Source organism: Chelonia mydas, chromosome 5 (assembly GCF_015237465.2).
Source record: "Chelonia mydas isolate rCheMyd1 chromosome 5, rCheMyd1.pri.v2, whole genome shotgun sequence".
Lineage (NCBI taxonomy): Eukaryota > Metazoa > Chordata > Testudines > Cheloniidae > Chelonia > Chelonia mydas.
Window position 1 is genome coordinate 2,485,670 of NC_051245.2, and position 24,445 is coordinate 2,510,114.

A 24,445-nucleotide genomic window follows, 5' to 3' on the forward strand; every position below is an offset into this window, starting at 1 on the left:
TCAGCACCAGTCTATGAATAAGCCCGTTTCCTTTTACTCCTATTCATCCTATTTCTGTTTATCCTTCCTTGAAATGTTTTAAACCATTTGCCTCCCTTAGGGATGCCAACACCCTCTCAGTAGGTCGCTGGGCATTGCATCGCCTTTGCCCCCTGGGGAGGTTGTGTGGTCCAGCAGACAGCACACAGCGCTGGGATTCAGGAGACCTGGTTTCAGTTCCTGGCTCTGCCATTGACTGACCACGTGGCTTTGGGGAAGCTGCTTCACCTTGCTGTGCCTTAGGGACCCCGTCTGGAAAATGGGGGAACAGAGCCATTTATGTAGAGCACCTTGAGCGCTCAGGAGCAAAGTGCTCCAAAGATGCTGAGCACAACCGGGCATCTCTGCGGGTCTGATTGTCACTTTTCTTTCCACGGGAGCCACTCCGCCTGCCAGGGGGAAGAGGCTGTGGAGTCTCTGCCAGTGAGTTGAGATTTATAACAGAGCCTCGAGGGGGCAAACTGGCAGCAGTCCGTCTAAAAGCATCACCTCTGGACAACTCCAGTCATGAGACAGAGGTGGTGAGTGCTCCCAACAGAGGAAGGGGAAGTGGGAAGGCTGTGGTCTCTTTTCAGCTCTGGGACTGACTTGCTATGATCTTGGGCAAATGGTTTCACTTCTTGTGTCTCCGTTTGCCTAAAATTGGGATAATACTGACCTACCTGAGCAGGGTATTGCCAGGCTGAGTTGTCTGTAAAATGCATTGAGATCCTCCGTGAAGGAGCTAGAAGCTACTTAATAACGGTTCTTGTTTAATTATGTAATGGTTAGGGGGTGGGGAAGATTTGCTTTGGGAGTTTGGATGCTGCTTCTCCGACCTCAATCCGAGTTGGGTAACCCGTGCCTGGTTTCTGAGCCCAGCCCGGCTGCTGCCCGCCAGCCTCCCTGCCGGGCGCACGGACGGTGAAAGACTGGACGCGAGCAGGGGCCGGGGGGAGCTGGTCTGGGTCCGAGCTGCGGCAAAACGGCTGGTTGCAAATAAAGCGTGAGCTGCCCAGTGGAGCGGGGCTCTGTCGGTGTGTGGGGCGGGAGCGGGGCAGCCCCCTGCCAGCGGGCGGGCGCTTCGCGGGGCAGCCGGTGCACGGCAGCCGCTTGGCAAACTGGGGGGGGGGGGCAGCGCCGTGTGCCCGCCCCAGCGCCCCCGTGGCCCCGTTCGTAGCCGGGCACGAGCCCCCTCGGGGCGGCCGGGGCCCCCCCTTAGCCCGGGCAGGGGCTCGGCGGGAGCGGGTCATTCGCAGCAAGCGGGGGCTCCAGGTGCAGCCTGGAGCCGGGGGGCCCCGCACGTGTTTCTTGGAGGCTGCACCTGTAGCGCCCCAGCCTCCCCCCAACGTGCTGCAAGAGGGGCGGGAACGGGGCTCGGCGCTGCACACACCGCAGCCAGGGGAGAGGCGGAGCCCGACCCGCGCCCACCCAGCCCGCGTCATGCGCTCGAAGCCGGGGCCGGGAGGGGGTTGGGCTCCCCTCGGCCACCGTACCCCGCCCCCGCCCGTGACAGCTCGCGCCGGAGCCACGTCAAATCATCCGCTTCGCCGCTCCCTTAGCAACCGGCGCTTCCGGCCCCCTTCGCCAATCCCCGCTTCCGGCCCCGCGCGCGGGGGCCAATCCGCGGCGAGGGGGCGTGGCCGAGCGGGAGATGGCGCAGAGGCTCCATCCCCGCGGCCGGGCGCGCTCCGGCGAGCGGAGCCGGCCCCGCGGCTCGAAGCGGGCCCGGCGCGAGGCCCCCGCGGGGGCCGGCAGCCTGCGCGCGTGGACGGAGGAGAACGACGGGCTGGCCGGGGGCTGGCGGGTAGGCCCGGGGCGCGGGGGCCGGGGGCCGGCGGGTCGGGGCCGGGGCGCGGGGGCCGGGCCGGGCCGGGGCGGGCTGCGGGGCTCGGCCGGCGGGGAGACCCTGACCGCGGCTTCCCTCCTTGCAGGCCAGCCGCTCCTCGGGCCCCGGGCGCGCGGCGCAGCAGGCGGCGCGGCGCTGCCGACTCGCCTTCGACTCGCTGCTCCGCAAGATCCAAGGTAGGCCGGGCCCCGCCCGGGGGCTCCGCACCCGCCGCCGGCCCGCGGGCCCCGCCTCCCTCCCCGCCTGCCCCGGGGGGGGCGTCCCCGGCCCCGCGCGGACCCTGCCCCGCCGCTGAGCCCAGGCGGGCCGGCCCCGGCCCCAGCCGCGGGGGACACCTGCCCTGGAGTCCGCGGCCCCTGCGCCTGGCCGCCCCGGCAGAGCGTGTGGCTGCGGCGGGTGCCGGGCGGCCGGGGCGCCGGGCTGGTGGCTCCCGTCGCTGGGGCCGGGCTGGTGCCCAGGGCGTGCCCGGGGGCGGGTTTCCTGCGGAGTGCGTGTGTCCGGGAAGGAGCAAGGGGTCGTGGCAGACAGCAGAGCCGGTCGCTCTTGGCAGTAAGTCCCCCGGCTGCCCCAGGGCCAGTGCCACCCTACAGCGCCGCTGGCCAGACGGTGCGGAAACGATCACCCACCCCAGGGAGGCCCCGCCACCAGCCATGCTCTGCTAGAGTAGCTGAAAGGACTCTAATTTTTGTCCTGGAGCACCAAGCCCCCGGAATACCTAACCAGCTGGGGAGGCATGGTCAGACCGCCTGACCCTTCCAGCTGCTGGCGGTAACCTGCGCCCGCAGGCCGCCTGACCCTTCCAGCTGCTGGCGGTAACCTGCGCCCGCAGGCCGCCTGACCCTTCCAGCTGCTGGCGGTAACCTGCGCCCGCAGGCCGCCTGACCCTTCCAGCTGCTGGCGGTAACCTGCGCCCGCAGGCCGCCTGACCCTTCCAGCTGCTGGCGGTAACCTGCGCCCGCAGGCCGCCTGACCCTTCCAGCTGCTGGCGGTAACCTGCGCCCGCAGGCCGCCTGACCCTTCCAGCTGCTGGCGGTAACCTGCGCCCGCAGGCCGCCTGACCCTTCCAGCTGCTGGCGGTAACCTGCGCCCGCAGGCCGCCTGACCCTTCCAGCTGCTGGCGGTAACCTGCGCCCGCAGGCCGCCTGACCCTTCCAGCTGCTGGCGGTAACCTGCGCCCGCAGGCCGCCTGACCCTTCCAGCTGCTGGCGGTAACCTGCGCCCGCAGGCCGCCTGACCCTTCCAGCTGCTGGCGGTAACCTGCGCCCGCAGACCTGCCCGATGCTGTCCCCGCTGTGCGGTTCTAGGGCTGAGGCGGTGTATGGGGAACCAGAGCAGGAAGTGTCAATTGCCGGTGCAGGGCAGCCTGAGGAGATCTTCCATGGGGATTGCTGTTTGGTACGCCCTTCATGCATCCAGCGAGCCTCTTGTTGCATTGGTCTCTAACTGCAGGGCTGCCGGCTGCTCTCCCCAGCCTCTCTCTGGAGCTGACTGTCCTCTACAACTCCCTGCTTTTTGCTGTTAGTGAGTCGGATGGCCTCGTCGAGGGAGAAGCAGAAAGACTCAACCATGGGCTCATTAGGGGTAAGGAAAATGCCCCATGTGTCTGAGAGGCAAGGTCACTGGGTTAGCTGGAGCAAGGCCGGGGAGGGATGATGGATTGCTCTGGGCCGTCGTATGAGTAGCATTGGCAGCTGTTTGAGGCTAGGGGTGAGTGAAGGTAGCAGCTGCAGTGCTCTGTGTGTGCTGGAGTCTGGAGACTTGGAGTTTCAAAGGGGAACAGAAAAGCTTAAAAAACCCGAAGAGCCCGAGAGAGTAGCACAGCGAAAACAGAAGTGTTACTAATTGACTTACAGCGATTTGGGATTGGGGGAACATAAGAGAAATGGGCTGAAATTCAGGGGAGGGACTCCGATAGCATTCAAGCGTGTTCCCTCTTGGCAGACGTGCGTGTATAGCAGGAGTCAGCAAAGCTAATGTGGCGGCTTTGACTCTGGGGGCTGGGATACAGCAGATTGTTGATGATGTGAGCACCCTTGATTCCTCAGTGCCTGCATGGGAGAGCCCTTGTTCCTCTCTCTCCGTTTGGGGTTCTCTTCCTCCGGACCGTAGCAGGTAGAAAGCTCTTCTGTGCCTCTCCTAGAGCCAATGGAGCTTGCACTGCTCCTGGCAGGGCCTCTCTTTTGCTAAGGCTCTGTCAAGCCGCTGGAACGGGATCAGTCCTTGAGCAGACTGACCCATGGTCCTGTGGCTGTTTTCCTCTTCTAGTGCTGGAGGCTTGCGGGGTGTCTGGGCAGGATCTCAGCACAGAGGAGCTCTGGCAGAAAGTGTTGCAGGATGTGACCACAGAAGAGCTGTGCGCGCCTCTGCATCGACTAGGTGCTCTGCAGGGGGCGGTGTGGCTGGCAGCAAACTGCCTGGGGAGCGTCACTGGTCTCTTCCGGCTCCTGAGTGACACCAAGGTAACGCCATATGGCCTCTCTCCAGGTACTTGTACTGCACTTCTCCCCAGAGGATCAGTGCTGGGGCAGGGACCTAGCTGCTGACTGCCTAGCTGGTGTACGGAAGATTTGCTGTACTGCACTGTGCCATGGGTCCCTCTCTTCTCATATCCTGAATCACATAGTGGCCAGTACCTGATGCTTTAGAGGAAAGCTTAAATCCCGCCCCCCATATAGCACCTGAGCACTAATGTGATGCTGCCCATACTGGAGGGGAAGGATTCCATTCTGTCCCTTGCAGGTATCACTTGGTACCCAGGAGCGTGAATCTGGTTACCCATGTCACTCCTATGAGCTGGCCAGGTGTGTATTCCACCCTGTCTGGGACGGTCTCAGACCTGCATGTTGAGATCAGAACCTGTGCACAACTAGTCCAAGTGCTAGGGGTCTGTGTTCGGACCAAGAGGATCTGAGTTTGATTTTCTGCTGTTACAGTGAGTTCTGAGTGGCTGTAGCATACGCTAGAACAGTATCTGTGCAGGGCTAAATATATGCCCAGAGGTCTGTGAGAGGGTGCCGAGTTGGTATAAATATTTGTCCTAAAACCATCCAGCATGAAGTGCTGTGTCAACGAAAGACCCAAGCCCATCAATGCACTCCCCATTCAGCATGAATAATTCTCTCACTGGTACTAGAACTTTCTCCTAATGCCCGAAGCGCACTGAATGGCTCTCATGAGCCCACAGCAGAAGGGAGCTATTTAACACCCAGCACAGTGAGATTCCTGGCAGGATCGCCAAGCAAACTGGAAGGGAAGTTCATAAGCAGACCTGCAGCTTCTGTAGCGAGTGAGTTGCTGACTTATTCAGACGTAACTGTCTCCTGCTGATTGGAAAGGCAGTGAGGGCTGTTCTTCCAGCAGAAGGGCTGTGTCAACAGGGGTGAGCTGGGGAGTCTGGGTATCTCACACACACAGGGCTCGTGGAACAAAGGATCTCTCCTCTGGGATTCTCTCATGTTCTGAATGGATTGCACATGCATGCTGGTGTGCTAGGGGAAAGCACACTGAACTCATCCGGGGCAGGGAGGCAGGATACCAGACTAATGGGACCGTTGGTTTCATCTAGTGCAGCAGGAGGTGGGAAGAAGCTTGCTGCTGCCAGAGCAAGTGAGAATCGCTGCAGGAAAGAGGCTAGAGGGAGGTTGCTGTGGGGTGTGGTCCGGGCACATGGAGCTCGCAGTCTAACGGCTCAAGAGGCACAATACAGCCCCCCAGACCTGCTCTTTCTCTGGTCCCAGGGATTGGTGCCTCCAGTGCTGAGTAATCCGCTGATGATCTCTGTCCCGTGCCTTTTGCAGGGCCCGCTGCCGTCTGCCCACGGAGGTGAGAACGAGCTCCTTGCACTTCTCAAGGCATGGAGTGTGCCTGTTGAGGGGGACACATCGCCCCTCGTGGTGCAGAGCACCAAGGACTTGAAAGAGATACTATGGACCTCAGCTGCCTTCCTGCAAGGTATGGTTAGAGGGTGCCTTCTCCAGCCCCAGGAATGCTTCTGCTGCTCCTCCCCTTTCAGTGCCAGCCACCCTCCTGGCCCTACTGCCATCCGAGCCTGCCAGCACTGTGCCGTCACCAGCTGGAGTTCCCTCAGCCATTCCCTTCCCTGGGGGTGGGTGCAGGAGCTGAGCGACCAGCCTTGCTCCAGAAGGAAATGTGTTTCCTGCCCTTCATGTTCTTATTTGAGTTAGAGTTGAACAATAAATGCCAATATCTTCTCAGATATGCATGTAAATTCCCTACTTCAATTCCTGGCTCAGCCCTGCCCTGCAACATCACAAGGGCTCCCTGTGTCCCTTCGTGACTCACTCCCCGGCTCAGCCCTGCCCTGCAGTGTCATGGGGCCCTCCCCCCATCTACCCCGTGACTCACTCCCTGTCTTGGCTCAGCCCTGCCCTGCAGCATCAAGGGCCGCCCCATATGCCTGCCCCCAGTGCCCCATTCTTCAGCCCTGCCGGGGATGAGAAAGGACTCCCTATCAGGCAGAAGGCTAGCAGGGGGCTCACGGTGAGTTCAGAATGGGTTACAGTGCACCTGGGCGCCAGCTTTGCAGCTTCTTGGCTAAATTTCACTGCAGTGTGATTGGAGCCTTGTCCTACCTTGGTCAGGCCTCTTGCTTGCTCCCTGTCCTGACAGTCCTTGGAGCTCCCTAGGAGGTGAGTATCACACTGCTCAGAGGTGTCAAGTGTCAGGGGGTCGCCGTGTTAGTCTGTATCCACAAAAACAAGGAGTCCGGTGGCACCTTAAAGACCTGAAAGCTTATGCCCAAATAAATCTGTTAGTCTTTAAAGTGCCACCGGACTCCTCATTGGTACTGCTCAGAGAGTGCCCTTCCCACTGCTGACCCTGGGGGCAGCCAACTGATGGCAGTGCCTCTGTGCGTTAAACAGATAGGGAGAACTACATGTCCCAGCATGCCATGCTCCACTCTAAGCAGCCAGCTTATTTAATGCTGTGGTCTGTCCTCTCCACTGCCGCCGCGCCCCCCCACCCCCACCCCCCCAGGAGGATGCAGATGACTTTCCCTTTGTGTATTCCAAGTCCTAGCAGAGCAGAGGTAACCCTACTGGGCCCAAGGGCAGAGTTCCACCTGGTACCTGAAAGAGTCGGGAGGGAGGTTTGAGACGGCTAGCAAGGGAGGTAGTCGGTGTTGTCACATGTGGCACTGAATAAAACATGCCAGACTCCCAGCAGAGTCCGTTCCCTGTGGAGCTCCTGGCCAGAGGCCCAGGAAACCCAGCACTGCTGGGGGGTTAGCATTTATAGCTGGAAAATTCCCAGGTGTCTGTGCCCTCAGGAAGAAAGGAAGGGTGTGGGACAAATGTTAATTGGGAGGCAGTTTCAGGCAGGTGGGGTAGTGCCCAGGCAGGAGGGATGCCTAGCGTAAATAGATCACAATAAATGACTGTCCCGAGGTGTGTTTCTGGCCAGTGGCCCAGACGCAAGTGGAGCCTTTGAGTTAGTGACTGAGAAAGGGGCAGGACTGGAGACCAGAATCAGAATGATCCCACCGAGCTGTAGGCTTCAGCTCTCACCCCGAGCCCCAGCACAGTCCTGGCTGACCCTGCCTGCCTGCTCCCTAGCGGCATCTCGGCTAAGGCTCTGCAGGGGAATATGAATCCTCCGGGGATTGGTACGCCCCTGCCCAGCCTGTCTGGCTCTTGGCACAATGGCAGTGATGTTCCCATATCATGTGCATGGTGCTGCGCGGGTCAGGGGAGGTCAGTCCCATGGCAATGGCAGGGTATGCCACAGACGGGTATAACATGGTGTGAGTCATGCACTGATTAGGGAGGGTCACTGAAGCAGGAATGCTACATGGGACCAGATGAGAGGGGTGCAGGGGGTGCTGGTCACGGTGCCGTTCCAGGCCCGTGGGATAGCGTGAACAGCAGAGCCTAGAGCGGGTGAAGAAGATGGAGCGCAGAGAATGTTTTGTGTGTGTGTTTCAGGTTTGCAGGGCCTGGAGGCTGGGAATCTCCCTGCAGCCCTCTCCCTGCTCCAGGCAGCTGCATCCGGGTTCTGCTCCAAGAGGGTCCTGGCCCAGATCTACACCTGCATCGGCTGCTGCACTCAGCAAATGGTAACAAGCTGGCACCTGTCTCCCTGCAGCACGGGGCAGGGAGGGTACAAGAGCCAGTGCCTCCATCGCCCCAAGGAGAGTGACTGACGGGAGATGGACTGACAAGCAGAACAGCTCAAAGTGACCGAGTCTTGGGTGCTTGCATGGCCCTCATCACTGCAGAATCGGGTCCCTGCCCCATGGGTCTCTCATTTTGAAGGACAAACCTGTTCTGATTCTTCCTGCCCTGGGGAGCTGCATGGGGTGGGCTGCTTGTCACTGAGCAGGAAAGTGTGAGCCCAGGGCTGAGGCAGTGCAGTCCAAGGGGTTGGAAAGCAGAGGGCGGAGAGTGGCACAGCGGGGCAGGGAGGGAGGCCCACACCACAGGGCAGTGTGGAAGCTTACAAAAACCCTGATCCTGAAAAGTGCTGAGCACCAGTGACGTCTGTGGTGCTGAGCCCAGGGGCAGCAGTGGGGCTGGAGGTGGGGGCAGAGTGGAGGAGATAGGATGTGACTTTAGAGAATCTGGTGCTTACTGCCCCAAATCCATCCTGGAAAGCTTCATCGCTGTTCTTGGTGGGTGCAAGAACTGGGTCCTCACCGTGCCGTCTAGCCTGGCTGACACCACTGGGATGTGTCCTGATCTGCAGAGGGGTGTGCGGCAAAGGGAGTGGCAGGGGTGGGGGAGGCGGCGGGAGGTGTTGCCTGACCAGGGATGTGTCCTAGATAGCAGGTCTGGCCGAGAAACTAGAGTGCCAGGTGGCTGGGCTTCGGTTTCCAGCCCCAGGAGGTGATTGCTGCCCTGCAGTGGGAAGGGTGCAGGTTAGCCAGCACTGCCTGGCCAGAGACCCTCCCCTAGCTCTCCATGCCCAGCTTGGCTGCTGCTCTGGGCCTCTCTGATTCCGGTCTCCCTGGTCTTTGGGGGCAGGGTGACCTCAGGCAGTGATCAGGTTTCCTGGAATGTTCTTTTCCAGGTGATATTCCAGCCATGTCAGCAGTGACTGATCATGCTGTGTGTGATTCTCTCCCGCCCCCAGGGCAAGCCTCAGACGGCTCTTCAGCACTTGAAGCGGGCGCTGCAGGTGGATTTCCAGTGCCTCTCTGCCCTGTCCCAGGCGGCGCTGGTGTACCGCCAGCTGGGGGAGACGGACGCAGAGTTGGAGGCCCTGGCTCTGCTGTACAAGGTTTGTCTGTTCCCAAGGGGAAGCATCACAAGCCAGGTGGCTGCACTGATGTCTCTGGTCCAGCTGTGCCTGGGCAGAGCCTCCAGCACCCCCCACCTCCAACGTGAACTCTACCCCTGCGGCGGGGCAGGGTCAGTCAGGCCACTCACAGCCCAGTGGTGGCTGCTCCAGGCATCATCTCAGGCAAGCTGGGCCTCCAGCACCCCGGTTAGAAATGCAAGAGCCCTGCTGCTTGATGCACCCTGCTCATCAGGTGGACACTGGCCAGTGCTGGGTAACCAAGGGTTGGGCTGTTGGACCAGCCGCAGGAGCAAGGTACACCTCACCAAGTGTATTAAATAGGAAGCTGATTGACGGGAGGTGACAGTTCAGTGCCCAGTGAGCACTCCTTTCAGTGGCAGGTGTGTGGTGGTGAGGGGGCACGTGTAGCGCGGGGGTCTCACTGGGCACTTAGTAGACGATTAAAAATCAGGAGTTGGAAAATTAACTAAGTGCAAATGTGGGACTGAAGACATCTTTCCCGAGCTCCTGACAACACGGGACAGGGCTGACTAGTCCCACCGCCCTTCCGAGGGGAGAAACTGTTCTATGCTGCTCCGGGAGCACGGATGTTTAATTCTCTCTGCTCTGCGTGGCTCTTAGAGATCCCCCGTTCTCTCCACGCTGCGGCGCTGGCGTCTGTTCTCCACCCCAGAGGTGGCTGCAGTTCAGCGGGTGGGAGGTTGAGAGAAGCCCTTCAGGGGATGGTGCAGGAGCAGTGAGCGATATAGACTGGCTGGACTGGGATGTCTGTAGGTGGACTTGACTGCAGCTCCCTGGGAGTGCCAGCAGGGATCTACCATGTGGTCTGTTTCTTCCCCCCCACCCGTGCAGGCTCTGGAGACCCCCGCTCAGGAGGCTGTCTCCATCGATCCTTGCTTTCTAATCCGAACGGAGCTCCTTGTTCACACCCCGGCCCTGGCATCCATGTTCAGCCGCAGCCACCCGTCGGAAGTGAAGTACCTGCTGGCGCAGCGATGCCTCCAGGCTGGCAGGTAAAGCACTCCCCACCCCCTGCTCACCTGGGACCCTCCCTTCTCTGGGCACCCAGGTAAACCCCCGTTCAGCATCACCCATGTGTCTGGGTGGTGATGGAGCAGCAGTTCCCCCGTGCAGGCTCTGCCCTCCGCACGGGGACCAGTACCACTGGCTAGAGTCAAGCAGGAGGCTGCCTGCACAGCTCTCTGGAACTCGTCAGTCCTGGGCCTGCTAGCTGCTGCTCTCCTTGGGGTCTTCCCTGTCCCCCAAAGGCCAGGCTGCTCCCTGGCAGCCTGAGGTACCTCCTCACGTCGCTCTCTGTCGCAGGGTGGGTGAGGCAGTGGAGCATTACCTGGATCTTCTGGCTCTGCTGCAGGAGGGGCCGCAGCACCAGGTAAGCCTCTTGGGAAGGAATCCGCATGGTGTGTTGGGGTGACTGGGTTCCCATCCGAGGACTCCCTGGGATTCGTCAGGGCAGCTCCCTCCATTCCTCCAGCTAGCGTCTCCTCTACCTGTCCCGGAATCTCTGCAGGGACAGAGCCCCCACCTCTCCCTGGAGGGCACCCCGAGCCGCAGAGTAAAGGCTAACGGCCTGGCCTGGGGTTCGAGAGGCGGCATGGAATGGATCGTGTGGTGGGGAGCTCACCCACACAGTACATGGGGGAGCCCCCATGTTTTCAAGCTGAACTCTAAATTTGGGTGTCGTTGCGGGTGCTGAGGGTGATGCTTTTGCTCTCGCTGCTCAGGTGCCCCTGCATGGCAGGTCAGCTCTGCCCAGGATCCCGGAGGTGTTCCTGGAAGCTGCGTCTGCCCTGGAGCAGCTTGGGAGGTACCAGGATGCCATAGCTGTGTGCGAGGAGATCATCAGTCGAACGGATGACCTGATCCCAGAGACGCTGCGGATCGAATTGGACTCCGGTGCTGGAGGGGAGGTGCCAGGGAGGGCCGGCTCCCCTTCACCTGGCATCCCGCCCCAGCAGAAAGAGAGCCTGCGCTGTATCGTGTGGAGGGCGGCTGCATATCTGCACCAGGGCCGGGCTTGGACCAAGCTGGGGGAGAGCAAGGAAGCCATAACACGGTTTACCAGGTGACTCCATCTGCCGGCAGGGGGAGCCCAGATGGCAACCAAGGGCTAAGCTTGGAGCCTGATGGGGCAGTTGGCTAGCATGAAGCAGAGTGCAGCTTGAGAGCCCTTCCCATGGGCAGGTAGCCTCCCTGCCGTGGAGGGGAGCCGTGGGGCCAGTTGCAGACGGGGCCCGTGTTGCAGGGTGTGGGGTGCAGGGGCCCCCCGTCCAGTGGCTCTGGGCAGCATAGAGCTCAGCAGTGTCGGCTGTAGCACACTCACACTGGGCTGGGGCCACACGTGGCTTTGATGTGACCTTCCTTTCCGGGAAACGGCACTGAAATGATTTTGACCTTTCTCCTGCAGGTGCCTTAATGTCCTCCTGAGAGTCCAGCTCGTGAGTGCAGGTACAGTACAGCCCAGCCTGCCCGCTGCAGTTCCTGCATGGGAGGGACCAGCCTGGGGGCTGGCTAGTACCTGTCCGGGGCTCTGAACGTGGAAAGCGCCATGGTAACGCTCAGTAGCAATAGGGGGATTAAACAAGGCTCCATGCCCGGCAGGAAAGTACCTGTCTCCTTGCCCTGAGCCATGATCTGCTCTGGAGCACTGGCAGAGACTGGCTGATGGGACAGGGCTGGGGAAGCTCAGCTCAGCTCTGCCCTTTGCCTGTGTTCTCACACCACCCCCTAATGACAGTTCAACAGCTGTAGATTGAGGAGACATGGGGATTTGGGTTTGGTCTTTAAGTGGCTTTTTCTGGAGAATTAGCGGGGTTATGAGATAATTGTGGCTTGGTCCTAATTTGCCTCCATCCCTGTAGGATCTGTGCAGGGAAGGGATCTTCAGTCAGGCTGACTGAAAACTTTAATGTCCTTTAGGGAGGTCCCCTGCACAGTCTCTTAGACAGGCCTCCCTGTGACCCCAGCCTCTTGCCCGTTAAGATCTACAGTGGAAGCCTTTTTGCTGCACAGCGTTCAGCTGGGAGCCAGTGCTGCCCTCCCAGCAGAGCTTTCAAAGGGGTGGGGGAGTTGGAAATATTCACAGGCCAGTGCTGCCAACTTGGGGATATGGGGAGCGGTGCCCAGCGGACACCACAGCCACGTGTGGGGTGTTCTCTCCATGCCAGCCAGCATCCATATCGGTGAGGAGATGGCAGAGGCCCTGCCCGAGGCAAAGGTGCTCCAGAAGATCAGGTTGCTAGCTCTCCTCGGACGAGGCTCCCAGTTCCAGGAGCTGGGTCGGGACAAAGAAGCTTTGATGAATTTCCAGCACAGTTTGCAAGTTTGCCCAGGTACCAGAGGCTTGTATTGCTGGGGGGCGGGGCTGGGGCTTCCATAGATGGTGATGCGCTCCCACTGGAACTTGGAACTGGTTTGACAATCCCCTGGGTTCCCTCCAAGCTGCAGTGCCATTCAGCAAGGCCGCCTCTAACCCAGCCAGACCAGGACTGGCTGAATACACCAGAGTGCCTTTGGTTTCTATGGCAAACTCTGTCCTGGTGAAAGGTGCTGGCCTGTCAGCCCTAGGGGGAATTTTGGGCCAGTGACCCAGCTGGGAAAGGCTCCCTGCCACACAGCTGTGCCCCTCCTGGCTCTCAGCCTCCTGGATGGTTCAGAAACCCCCACTGGACTCCCTCTAATCTGTGCAGTCCCCGGTGTTGGCTGAGGTCCCTCTGTGTTGCAGGTGACCCTGCTGCCACCTCTTACCTGCTGCAAGTTCTGTGGAAGCTGAACCGACGACAGGAAGCTGCTGCTCTCTGGCAGAAGGTCCACGCGGATGCTGCCCCAGCAGATGGACAGCAGGAAGCAGCGGGGAGGTGTGTAAGGTGCTTGGTGGCTGCGGCTGGTGCTAGGCCAAGGCGCTAGCTCCAGAACAGCGGGTTGAAGTAACCAAAGCGCTGTGTGGCACTAAGGCAGCTGGTATAGACTAAGGCCTTGCCCCACTCGTGGTTCTGGGCCTCAGCGCCTGTCTGGGCCACACCTGCAGACGAGTCCTCCAACGCTTGCCGGGCACAGGAGGTGGGGGCAGAGTTGAGCCCACTGCACAGCATCGGGGCAGTCATTTCCCAGCGAGACCCCTTGCAGACAAAGGGATGCTGCAGCCCATCCACCTGCTGTGTTCAGCTCTGACGCCTAGCAATGCTCACACGGGTGGCTCCAGACCATCGATGCCAGGCTGTGTCACTGGCCTCGATTGTTACTGCCCAGCTAACCCTCCCCTGAGAGCCCAGAGGAGCAGCGTGTTAGCCCTGGACTGACACCTGGGAACCGGCTGGCTCTAAGGGAACTTGAGGGCCAGGTCAGGGTGGATTTCTTGCAGCAGAGCATGGAGTGAGCCCCAAACCTTCCTGATCCCACCTCCACTCTGGGCTAATATGGGACCTGCTGCTTTCTTGTCTTTTTGCCCTGTTGGACTTGAAGTCAGCAGGCGGATTTCAGGAGGGCGTGTCTATGGGCTGAGAGGAGGGAGTTGGCATGGAGCCCATAGGTAGGAAAGAGAGTCAGTCCGCAGGCGGGAGGGTCCAGCAGAGCATGGGATTCCTTGTGGAACAGGGAGTGGGGCCTGACAGCCAAAACCTTAGTGCCATCCCTGCTGGGGACCCTGAAGCTCAGCTTCATTTCAAGCCGGATCTCAGTGATTTCAGATCCAGTTCTGCTGCTCGCTGTTCGTAAAGGAGCTTGGTAAATTGTAGTGGGAACAGAGAAAAGCCACAAGAACGATGAAAGGGTTGGAAATCCTGCCTTATAGCGAGGCTCAGTCTGCTTAGCTTCACAAGGGGAAGGTTAAGGGGTGACTGGATCAGTCTATAAGAACCTACCTGGGGAGCAAATCTGTAATGCTGGGTTCCTCAGTCTCGCAGAAAGAAGTCAAACATGGTTTGATCACTGGTCGTTGAAGCTAGACACAATCACACTGAAAAGCTGTCCCTTATTTCTAACTGAGGGGACATACCCCTGGAGCAATTTACAAAGGGATGGGGGAGGGATTCCCCATCACTGGCACTTTTTAAATCAAGATCAGATGTTTCTTTAAAAGCTCTGACCTAGGAATTATCTGGGGGATGCTCTCTGGCTTGTGTTCTACAGGAGGTCAAGACTAGATCATAGTGGTTTCTTCTGTCCTTGGAATCTGTGAACCCTGCAAATAACACCCCCTGTTTCCCTCGTCCATCCTCCGGAATCCCCACAGCCTGTACAGCCTTGTCCTCACTGGGAAAAGGGCTGTTTTTACCATGCGTTAAGATCCTACTGTTGACAGCCCAAGTTGTAATTCTAACCTGTTGCTGGTGGTGAACTCTACACTCCCCGGTATGGTTTATCTCCACCCACTAGCACAAGCTAAAACAACGGCTGCCTTGTCGGCACTAGGATTTTAACATGTTAAAAACACCTTTATTGTAGTGTGGCCATGGCCTGTGTCGCCAGCCCTGGCTAGGAGAGGATGGAGTATGGGATGAAGCCAGAATTACCTCTTGCCCCCGGGCCGCTGTCTGACCTGAAGCAGCTCCTGCCCTGGGGCTAAGGAGTTTGGACAAAGTGGTGTGGGATGAACCTGGTGCTAGGAATTTTCTCCTGCCCAGCACCCTTCTCCGGAGGCAGCTCAGACTGGAATGCTGCTCTGGGTAGGTTCCAGTGCCTCGGGCAGGCTTCAGAAGCCAACTGTTGCTGTCTCTGCACGTAGCTCACGGGGGTGTCTGTGATCCCAGCTGTTGTCACTCTCCCGCCAGCTGTCCTTTCTTATAGTACCCAAATAGGCCTTTCTCCCTAACCAGTCCCCTGGTCTCTTTCAGGCCCTACCCGTTGTACCTGGTGTCGTGTCTAAAGCCGGTGAACCTCCCACATGATGAGTCTCTTGCTAGGAATCTGCAGGACTATCTGAGGACCAGTGGCCAGGATCCTTAGAGCCATCCCCGTCTCCCTCCCCACAGTCATGCAACGGCTAAAATCTCCTTCCCTGCAGAGGGCAGCAGGACGGCCTTAGGCTCTGGAGGCTTTCCCGGGACTCTGGCTTGCCCTTGGGCAGAAGAACTCTTCCTAGCCAAGGCACTGAAGCACAATGAAGCTATTTTTTGTAATAAAAAGGAAGTGGGAGCAGGCCAAGCCCCGGTGTGTTCGGCTTACGCACTCTTCTAACCCTCTCCTGGACTGTATACATTAAGAGCGAAGCATTGTGTGCTGCAGGGTGCTTGCCCTGGCACTGTCGGGAATGGCAGGAGCCTCCTGCCTCCGTGTCCCCTCGCCGTGGAGAGTGGGGCTGCCTGCGTGCTGGATCCATGGGGCCACGCCTACCGTAGGAGAAAAGGTGTGTTTTAACATGTCACCTGGTGTAGACAGGGCAATCTGTATTGCTAACCCCTGTTCCCTGCTGGCGGTTACCCTCTTGTGTCCTGGCACCAGAGCCGGCACTACACGTGGGCGTTCCTGGCACCAAGCTCCCCCACTGCCTTTCTGTCTGAGCCGAAGCAGCTTCCTCCAACTACGCTGCACCCAGGGGCTGCAGGGGGGGAGCAGTTCCCAGGGTGAAGGCAGCTTAGAAATGTCTCAGCGGAGAGAGGCGGGGGCAGGGTATCCATGTTCTCTTCAGTGAATGTCACAATGGAGGTGGGAGCTTGTGGACCAGGGAGGCCAGGGCTGTGCCGGCTGGATTGTCAGGCCAGGGCAGGAGGGGGTCTGTTCAGATATGGCTCTGCATCGGCCCATGCTGGGCCTGGGCTGTGGGGAGAAGAGAGGTCAGACCTAGCTGCCCTGGGGGGCTATTTAAGGGGGGTGGGGAAGGGTCTGGCATGGAGAAGAGGATCAGCTCCATGTGTAATCACAAGGCAGATGCTCTGTGTGCTTGGTGGGCTGATCTCCAGTATGGGGCAGGAGCTCTCTGTGGCGCCATACAGGGTCTGTGTGGGGAGTTGCGGAGGAGATCTCTGCTTGGTGAGTTGAGAAGGCAGAGGGCTGTAGGAGGGTGTCCCTAGCTGCAGGGTCTGAGTCTCCTGAGTCAGGGGGTCTCTGGGAGGGAGTATGCAGCCTGTCCAATCAGGAGAGGAGGAGGGAAGAGGGGGGGATAGCTCAGTGCTTTGAGCATTGGCCTGCTAAACCCAGGGTTGTGAGCTCAATCCTTGAGGGGGCCATTTGGGATCTGGGGCAAAAAAAATTGGGGATTGGTCTTTTTTTTTTTTTGCGGGGAGGGATAGCTCAGTGGTTTGAGCATTGGCCTGCTGAACCCAGGGTTGTGAGTTCAATCCCTGAGGGGGCCATTTGGGATATGGGACAAAAATTGGGGATTGGTCCTGCTTTGAGCAGGGGGTTGGACTAGATGACCTCCTGAGGTCCCTTCCAACCCTGGTATTCTATGATTCTAAGTGCATAAGCTCCTAGCCAATCAAAGTCAAGAGCTGCAGCTTCATGACCACCTGTGGTGTGAGGGGGTGGATGTGTGACCATGGAGTGGGGGCTGGTCTGGCAGGCCCATCTGCTGCAGGATGGGCCTGGGGCACAGTTGTGAGAAGCAATGGGAATGAGCCACTGATTGAGCCTCTAAAGAAGGGGGTGACCCCCTAAGGGAGAGAGCTAGGGGGTGGGGAACTGCCCTGGGGGGAACCCTTCATAGAGTGAGGGAGTTGAGACACCCTCTCCCCCCAAGCAGGGGACCCTCCTAGATTGAGGTGCCTCTGGGACATTCTCCCCCTCCATGCACATAGGGTGAGACTGACTGGGGAGATTCACTGCCCCCCCAACATACACAGGTCTCTGGGGCTAGTCCCCAATATCTTCCCTGTGCCCCTGGTTTTTCAACGCTTTCTTTTCTAATGTATAAGTGAGTAACATTTCTCATGTTTTTAAGGAAAAAAGACACAATCTTGAGTAGTTTTAAATGTTCTCCTGCAAACGTTTTGCTTTTCTACCAAAGAAAAATCTAGAGAGGGACAGGGAAGTAATGAATCAATTCATTAATCTGAGGAGAACAAAGCTATAGAAGGCTAAAACTGACACCCTGAATGACCGATAGAACCAGCAACCGTCTGTCTAATCAATGAGAACTGCAGTAGAGTTCAATCAGTTCACCCCTGAAAAGGAACGGAAAGGCAGTGGGAGGAAATAGTTTTTCACCAAAGCATAATTAGACTGCAGAACTCTGGGCCTCAGGCAATCAGCAAGGCTCAGACCTTGGTAAGATTCAGGGAGCAATGGTGCAGAGCAGGCAGGCGCTCAGCTCCCAAGGCCTCATCCGATGCTGCAGGGAAAGCTGGGGCTTGGCCTTAGGAAGGGGGCAGCTCAGGGGCAGCTCTGCAGGGGGCAGCAAACCTGCAGCTTGGCTCGCTGAGCTCCTCCCAGCTTGGCTGGCCCCCCAGTCCCATTTCTCTCCCCAGGGGCTGGGTGGCTCCAGTGCTTGCCATGGTAGGGAAATGAACAATGGAGGATGCTGGGGAAGTTGTGGGTTCCCCCTGCACAAATGTGGGGATTCTGGGGGGGAAGGAACGGTGTCCCTGTCTGCGTAGGGTTTTTATAGGTTCCAGGGCCAGAAAAGACCCCTGTGGCCATCTGGTCTGACCTCCTGTATAACCCAGGCCTCTCGGACTGCCCTGAATTAATTAATTTGCTGTTTGAACTAGAGCAGATCTTTTAGGAAAACATCCCAGCTTGATTTGAAAATGGCCAGTGATGGAGAATCTGCCACACCCCTGGGTAAACTGCTCCAGGGGTTAATTACTATCACTGTTGACATTTTACACTTTATCCCCTGTTTGAATCTGTCTAAGCAGCACATGTACACAGGCTGGGCACTCCCGCCTTAGCTGGCCTGTCTGTGGCCTGCGCTGCTCTCCCTAGGGCAATGCTTTCTCTCCTCCTCAGGGGCTGGGATCTGCCTGGGGAGCCTTCCTGCTGCAGCAGACCCTCTGCACCTAGGGCAGTGCTAAACAGCTCCCCCAGGCCAGCAGCGAGCCAGCATGACCCTGGGGAGCTGACTGCAGCTGACGTGATGGGGGCTGTGCGTCTCTAGGGCACAGTGTGTGCTGGGCAGGGCTGAAGACCATCTGCTTCTCCACTGTCCACATGCCAGGTAGCAGCTGTTCTGAAGGTCCAATCTTTGTCCTGCACGTTACGGCCAGTTCCTGCACGTGCTGCCAACGTGGTGAGGGAGGCTGTTACCACTAATGATCCAGTGCCCATCCCTCCCATACTGATGGGTTACTAGCGGGCTCCGTGACCATCTCTGTCCCCAGCCGGCTGCACGAATAAACTATATTCTCCTGCCGGCCCTTCTGGGCTCTGGAGAGCAGCAGGTGCTGAATTTGACTGGTGCCAACAGAGACCCGCGCAGGGCCTGGCAGACTGTTCCGGAACCGTGGTGGGTAGATGACATAGCACGGCACCCATGCTTTTTGGGCGGCTCATTGCGCTGGTTGCCTGCTTGCATTTTTCGCGGAGACACGGATGGTTTTGTTGCACAGGGTAAGGGTGTAACCTGGCACTTGGCTAGTGCAATAGTAGAGAAGCATTAATCTCCTTTGTGCCATTATATGGGGGTTAGCACAACCTGAGTTTTTAAAGCCCGTGTCATTGATGGCGACGTTGCTGAGGGTGGGGCCCATGGCATGTGTGTTAAACACACCACTGCTCTGATGTTGTGCGATGCCTGTGCGTATCAGGGCTGGGAGCTGAAGGGAGATACCACTAGGATGTAGCACCCAGAGGCTCCAATCAGAGTCAGGACCTTCTCAGGCCGGACCCGGCACAAAGACGGAGGCAGACACGGCCCCGAAGAGCTCATGAGTGAAGGAAGGGGACAGTGGGAGGAGAGAATGGGGGCTGTGCCGATGTTAGATGAGATTATGTGTGGGGCTGTGCTGGGTCTAGAGAGTAATAGCCAGATCTGGGGAGGTTCAGATTAGTTTTACATGGGCGTGAGGCAGGGCCCAGTGCGGCTGTGGGTGGAGTTTGAGAGTCCACACCAGCTGTACGTGGTAGCATCAAGCACTGCCCTGAGCTGATGTGCACACCTGGACTTTGCTGCCCTCTCCTGACCACATGGCGGAATGTCAGTGCAGCATCTTTGGCCCAGGGCAGAGACTGCAGCGGGCGACCTGCGTGCTTGTTTATATCCAATTAGCTGAGAGCCCCCTGCCCTACGATCCGGGTTCCAGGTGGTCCTGTGCCCTCACAAGAGCCGAGCCAACAGCTCCTGTGCCTGCCCGTGCCTCAGGCTCCTGGATGATGTGGCTCTGCTGCTCTGCCCTGGGAAGGGAGCGACAGCAGTCCCCGATCATCATTTATTTCTGCCCGTGCCCAGAGCTGTGCTATGTGCCTCCCAAAATATGGGCTAGGAGCTGACATGGTAAAGGGGCCTGAAGCGTAGGGCGGGGCGGGGGAGTGATGCCAGCTGGATGGCGAGAGCTGGGGGTGCTGTCTGGCTTTGTGCCTGAACGGATGGCCTCACCCCAGCCATTCCCCTCTCACTTAACAGATGAGTTTTCCATTAGCCCTGCCCCTTAGAAGGAAATATTTAAATAACAAAAAGACATTTAAACGCCCTCCAGCCCATGGGTTGGCATTAAAGGGGCTGTGATGATAAATATATTTTGTTTCACACCAGAGCAGGATGATTTGCGTTACAATGAGAACGGCTACAGAACGCTGTGCCTGACGCCAGGGACTCTGTGCCCCATGTATGCACAATCCCAGTGGTTACCTGGCTTTTGCAGGCAGCAGTGAAAGGCCCATTACTTGTTTTGCTGGGCAGGGCTCACGTCACGGGCTGAAGAGCTGTGACTGCTGATCAAATGAATGCATTTCTGCTGTGGAGACAGGCTTCCTCCAGAAGGGAAGATTAAGAGCCTGCCTGCTGCCCCTTTGGAAGGAGGAGGCTCCCAGAAAACGGTAGGGTGCATTAGCAGATCTCTCAGCGCCTTGCTGAGTGCTGTGCTGGGAGAAAAGTCAGTCCTTTTTTGGAGGAGGTGGGTTGGACGCTCACAGCCAGACCCAGGAGAGAAGCTGTGACTCTGTGTCCAGTTGGACCTGAGTTACTAGGAAAAGAAAAGGAAAAAACCTGATGGTGGCACTGATCGATGTCATTGTGCAGTGTGCTGGCTGAACGTGCAGCTTGTGGCGTGGCTCTTGCTGGAGGTGGGGAGGTGCACACAGACCAGCGGTGGGATTGCAATGGTGGTACTGTCCTGCCAGAACAGAAACCCTCTCCATGCTACTCCTGGCCAGAGGGCCAATGTCATTTTTCGCCCTGCTGCTGGCAGGGTTCAGTCACTGGTGGTGTCAGCAATGCCCCCTCAGCTCCCTGTGCCCTGGCTCGGGGAGTTGCAGTAGCAAAGGCAGAGTGGCTGCGTTTCCTGGGGGAGGAGGCTGACAGGATCAGCATTTGTTAGCGGCAGAAACAGCACAGTGTACATTACACGTTGGCTGGCACAGCTCCACCAGCCCAGGTGTGAAGGGGTCTGATCTGGCCCAACATGGACCCTAGTGCCAGTGTCATCGTACTGGCAATACTGCACTCTTGTCGGTTTAAGCTACAGCCGCACTCGGGTGCTCCACTGGTCTACTAAACCAGGACAGCCGCACTGGCAAAGCGCTCCTGGTGTAGATCTGGTCTAAGAGTGAACATGGCAGAACATGTCCTTCAGTACCAATAGCTCATTGGCTCAGTCTCCATATCACTGGCATTGATCCATTTCCTCTCCTCCCAAAAGGAAGGGCCCTCCTCCTGCCAGAATCACTGTACTGCAATGCTAAACTGTATTATACTGTTCCAGCACTAGGGTGAGGTGCTGGAACAGTTTTTATAGAGGGGGTGCTGAGCACCATAAACTGTAAACCCAGTATATAATGGAAACCACTTCAAGCCAGGGGGTGCTGCAGCACCTCCCGCACCCCTAGTTCCAGCACCTAGGCACTAGGGCGTGCTGTGTGCAACATACCCTACTTAAGCTCACAACATGTGTTACCCCAGAATTGAGGGGTGTTACTTCAGAATTTGACCAAGCTAATGGCAGCCGTATTGTGTGTATTCAACCCCCATGAATTAATAAGCAGGGCTTCTGGAGGCAAGGTCAAATACTAGCTGCAGGCTTGCAGTTTCTGCTAATCAGAATCGGCGGTGGGGAGAGAAGAATCAACAAATTGAGAGTGAAAGAAAATAAATGGATGGAGACCTTGAGTCTGGGCGCCCTTAATATAAAAGCTTATTATAGCTAAGATTGTTAGGAATGTTTTGTTGATAAGTAGTGGATTGAAGTTAGGAGAAGTGATGACCCAGTAGGGGGTCACTATGAGCTATATGTTTGTAAAAATTAGTTACAAAAAGACTAGATAATAGAGTGGTGGGGAAGTGACCGGCCATCGCTGACCTGCTGCTAATTACTTGATACCATCTCAGATTTTAGGTAATTATTTGGGATGTTCTAAACCTATTGCATATGTCTGTGTGTGCTTAAATCTAATAAATAGTAGTTTTAGATAAGAGCACGCTTACTTGTATTAATCTTTCATCAGCCGAAAGCGCTGTGTTCCCATTGATTTATTCCTGATACCACCTGGAGTGAACCAGTTAAGTTAACACTGCTTTGGGTTCTGAAAACCATGAGTAACACACCTATTGCTGGCAGTGCATTAAAGTGAGCACATCTCTGGTATATCTCTCTGGGGAGGAAGTGCTGTAGGCAGTCCATGTCTGGTACAAGAGTCTGACTTGCCAGTAGCAGCCCTGCAACCTATCATGTACAAGGAGTACATGACATGGTGTCAGAAGTAAATTAGGGCCAGACAAGAACAGAAAGAGAGAGAACAAAGCAACAAAGGTTGCAGGATCTCATCAACATACCACACTTCAGTGTCCCAGAGAACTTCACCTTTGATAGGCCTTCAGAATGGACAGTCTGGAAGCAGTATTTTGCAAGATTTTGCATTGCTACAAAACTCCCTAAAGAAACTGGAGTATTCAGGCATCTTCTTTAACTTATGCTATGCGGATGTAGGCAGACTATATCTTTATCTTTACTGAAGACAGTCACAAAGATGACAATGAAAGAGTTTTGGCTATGTTTGATACCTCAGAGAAATGTGATTTATGAAAGAGCATTTCTTCACCAGGGAATTCAAGAGCCAAAAGAAAATGTTGAATGTTTTATAAGAGCTCTGCATCCATTGGCTGAAAACTATGATTTTGGGGACTACAAAACATGAAAATATCAGAGAAAAGCTCGTTATTGGGTTAACAGACAAGAACCTCTTGCAGCATCTGTGATTAAAGACACAGTTAAATCTACCCACAGCTATACAGATAGCAAAGCTCTCTGAACTAGTCAAACAGCAGAACAAAAGGCAGGAGGCAACATGAAAAACTTGAAACTAGCTTAGAAGCTGTAAACATACCCAGCATGAGGGCTAGAAGTCATTACCATGAAATCCATGAGGCTATGAAGACATTCCAAACAAACTACAAAGCTTTTCAGAATAAATATACAAGATATGGAAAAATACATAGCCCAATAGATGTATGTTTAGCCAGAGGCATGTGGTGTAATAAATGCACAAAATATGGACATTATGCAGCTGTTTGCTGCACCAAGGCAGTCAGGGAGGTGACTAACATTACAGACAATCAAGAGCCATTGTTTCTGGGATCTATCACTTATGATGACAGAGCCTGCCTGGAGAGTGAAGTTAAATATTCAGGGTGAGACTATTGACTTTAAAATTGACTCAGCAGATGATGTAAGTATCATCTCAAAAGGGACTTACAATCACCTTCAACCCCTCCCAGGGCTGAAATCACCTGACCCAGCTCTGACTAACCCTGGAGGTATTCTGAACTGCATAAAAATGGCTATGCTGGGTCAGACCAAGAGTCCATCTTGCCCAGTATCCTGTCTTCCGACAGTGGTCAGGGCCAGGTGCCCCAGAGGGAATGAACAGAACAGGTAATCATCAAGTGATCCATCCCCTGTCACCCATTCCCAGCTTCTGGCAAACAGAGGCTAGGGATACCATCCCTACCCATCCTGGCTAATAGCCATTGATGGACCTATCTTCCATGAATTTATCTAGTTCTTTTTTGAACCCTGTTATAGTCTTGGCGTTCACAACGTCTTCTGGCAAGGAGTTCCACAAATTGACTGTGCGTTTTGTGAAGAAATACTTCCTTTTGTTTGTTTTAATCCTGCTGCCTATTAATTTCATTGGATGACCCCTACTTCGTGTGTTATGAGAAGGAGTAAATAACACTTCCTTATTTACTTTCTCTACGCCAGTCATGATTTTGTAGACCTCTATCATAACCCCCCTTAGTCATATCTTTTCCAAGCTGAAAAGTCCAAGTCAGGGAGATAAGACGGGCTATAAAAATAAAAAACTCAATAATAATAATAATAATGGGGGATTTCAGCTATCCCCATATTGGCTAGGTACATGTCACCTCAGGACAGGCTCCAGAGATGAAGTTTCTTAACACCTTAAATGACTGCTTCTTGGAGCAGCTAGTCCTGGAACCCACAAGAGGAGAGGCAATTCTTGATTTAGTCCTAAGTGGAACACAGGATCAGGTCCAAGAGGTGAATATAGCTGGACTGCTTGGTAATAGTGACCATAATATAATTAAATGTAACATCCCTATGGCGGGGAAAACACCATGGCGGCCCAACACAGTAGCATTTAATTTCAAAAAGGGGAACTATACAAAAATGAGGCTAGTTAAACAGAAATTAAAAAGGTACAGCACTAAAAGTGAAATCCCTGCAAGCTGCATGGAAACTTTTTAATATACCATAATAGAGACTCTACTTAAAAGTACACCTCAAATTAAAAAACATAGTAACAGAACCAAAAAAGAGCCACTGTCGCTAAACAAGAAAGAAAAAGAAGCAGTGAGAGGCAAAAAGGCATCCTTTTAAAGGTGGAAGTTAAATCCTAGTGAGGAAAATAGAAAGGAACAAAAATTCTGGTAAATGAAGTATAAAAATATAATTAGGAAGGCCAAAAAAGAATTTGAAGAACAGCTAGCCAAAGACTCAAAAAGTAATAGCAACATTTTTTTAAGTACATCTGAAGCAGGAAGCCTGCTAAACAACCAGTGGGGCCACTGGACGGTTGAGATGCTAAAGGAGCACTCAAGGACGATACAGTCATTGCGGAGAAACTAATCTGATGCTAACGTGGTAGAAACTATAGTAAAGAACAGAATTATCAGACACGTACATGCACGCGATTTGTTGGGGAAGAATCAACACGGCTTTTATAATGGGAAATCATGCCTCACCAATC

The 24,445-nt window shown here is 55.9% G+C and overlaps 1 protein-coding gene across 1 annotated transcript in view; it reads left to right on the plus strand.

Annotated features, from left to right (window-relative positions):
• The window catches only part of FANCG (FA complementation group G), a 19,025-nt gene extending 3,980 nt beyond the window's left edge, over positions 1-15,045 (plus strand). The window contains 13 exon segments of the mRNA XM_043547304.1: positions 1,953-2,043; positions 3,317-3,448; positions 4,133-4,326; positions 5,665-5,818; positions 7,813-7,943; positions 8,960-9,106; positions 9,980-10,140; positions 10,451-10,517; positions 10,870-11,210; positions 11,553-11,593; positions 12,313-12,477; positions 12,870-13,087; positions 14,977-15,045. Coding sequence (XP_043403239.1) covers positions 1,953-2,043; positions 3,317-3,448; positions 4,133-4,326; positions 5,665-5,818; positions 7,813-7,943; positions 8,960-9,106; positions 9,980-10,140; positions 10,451-10,517; positions 10,870-11,210; positions 11,553-11,593; positions 12,313-12,477; positions 12,870-13,087; positions 14,977-15,045 — 1,911 coding nt within the window.
• The last annotated feature ends 9,400 nt before the right edge of the window (positions 15,046-24,445 follow it).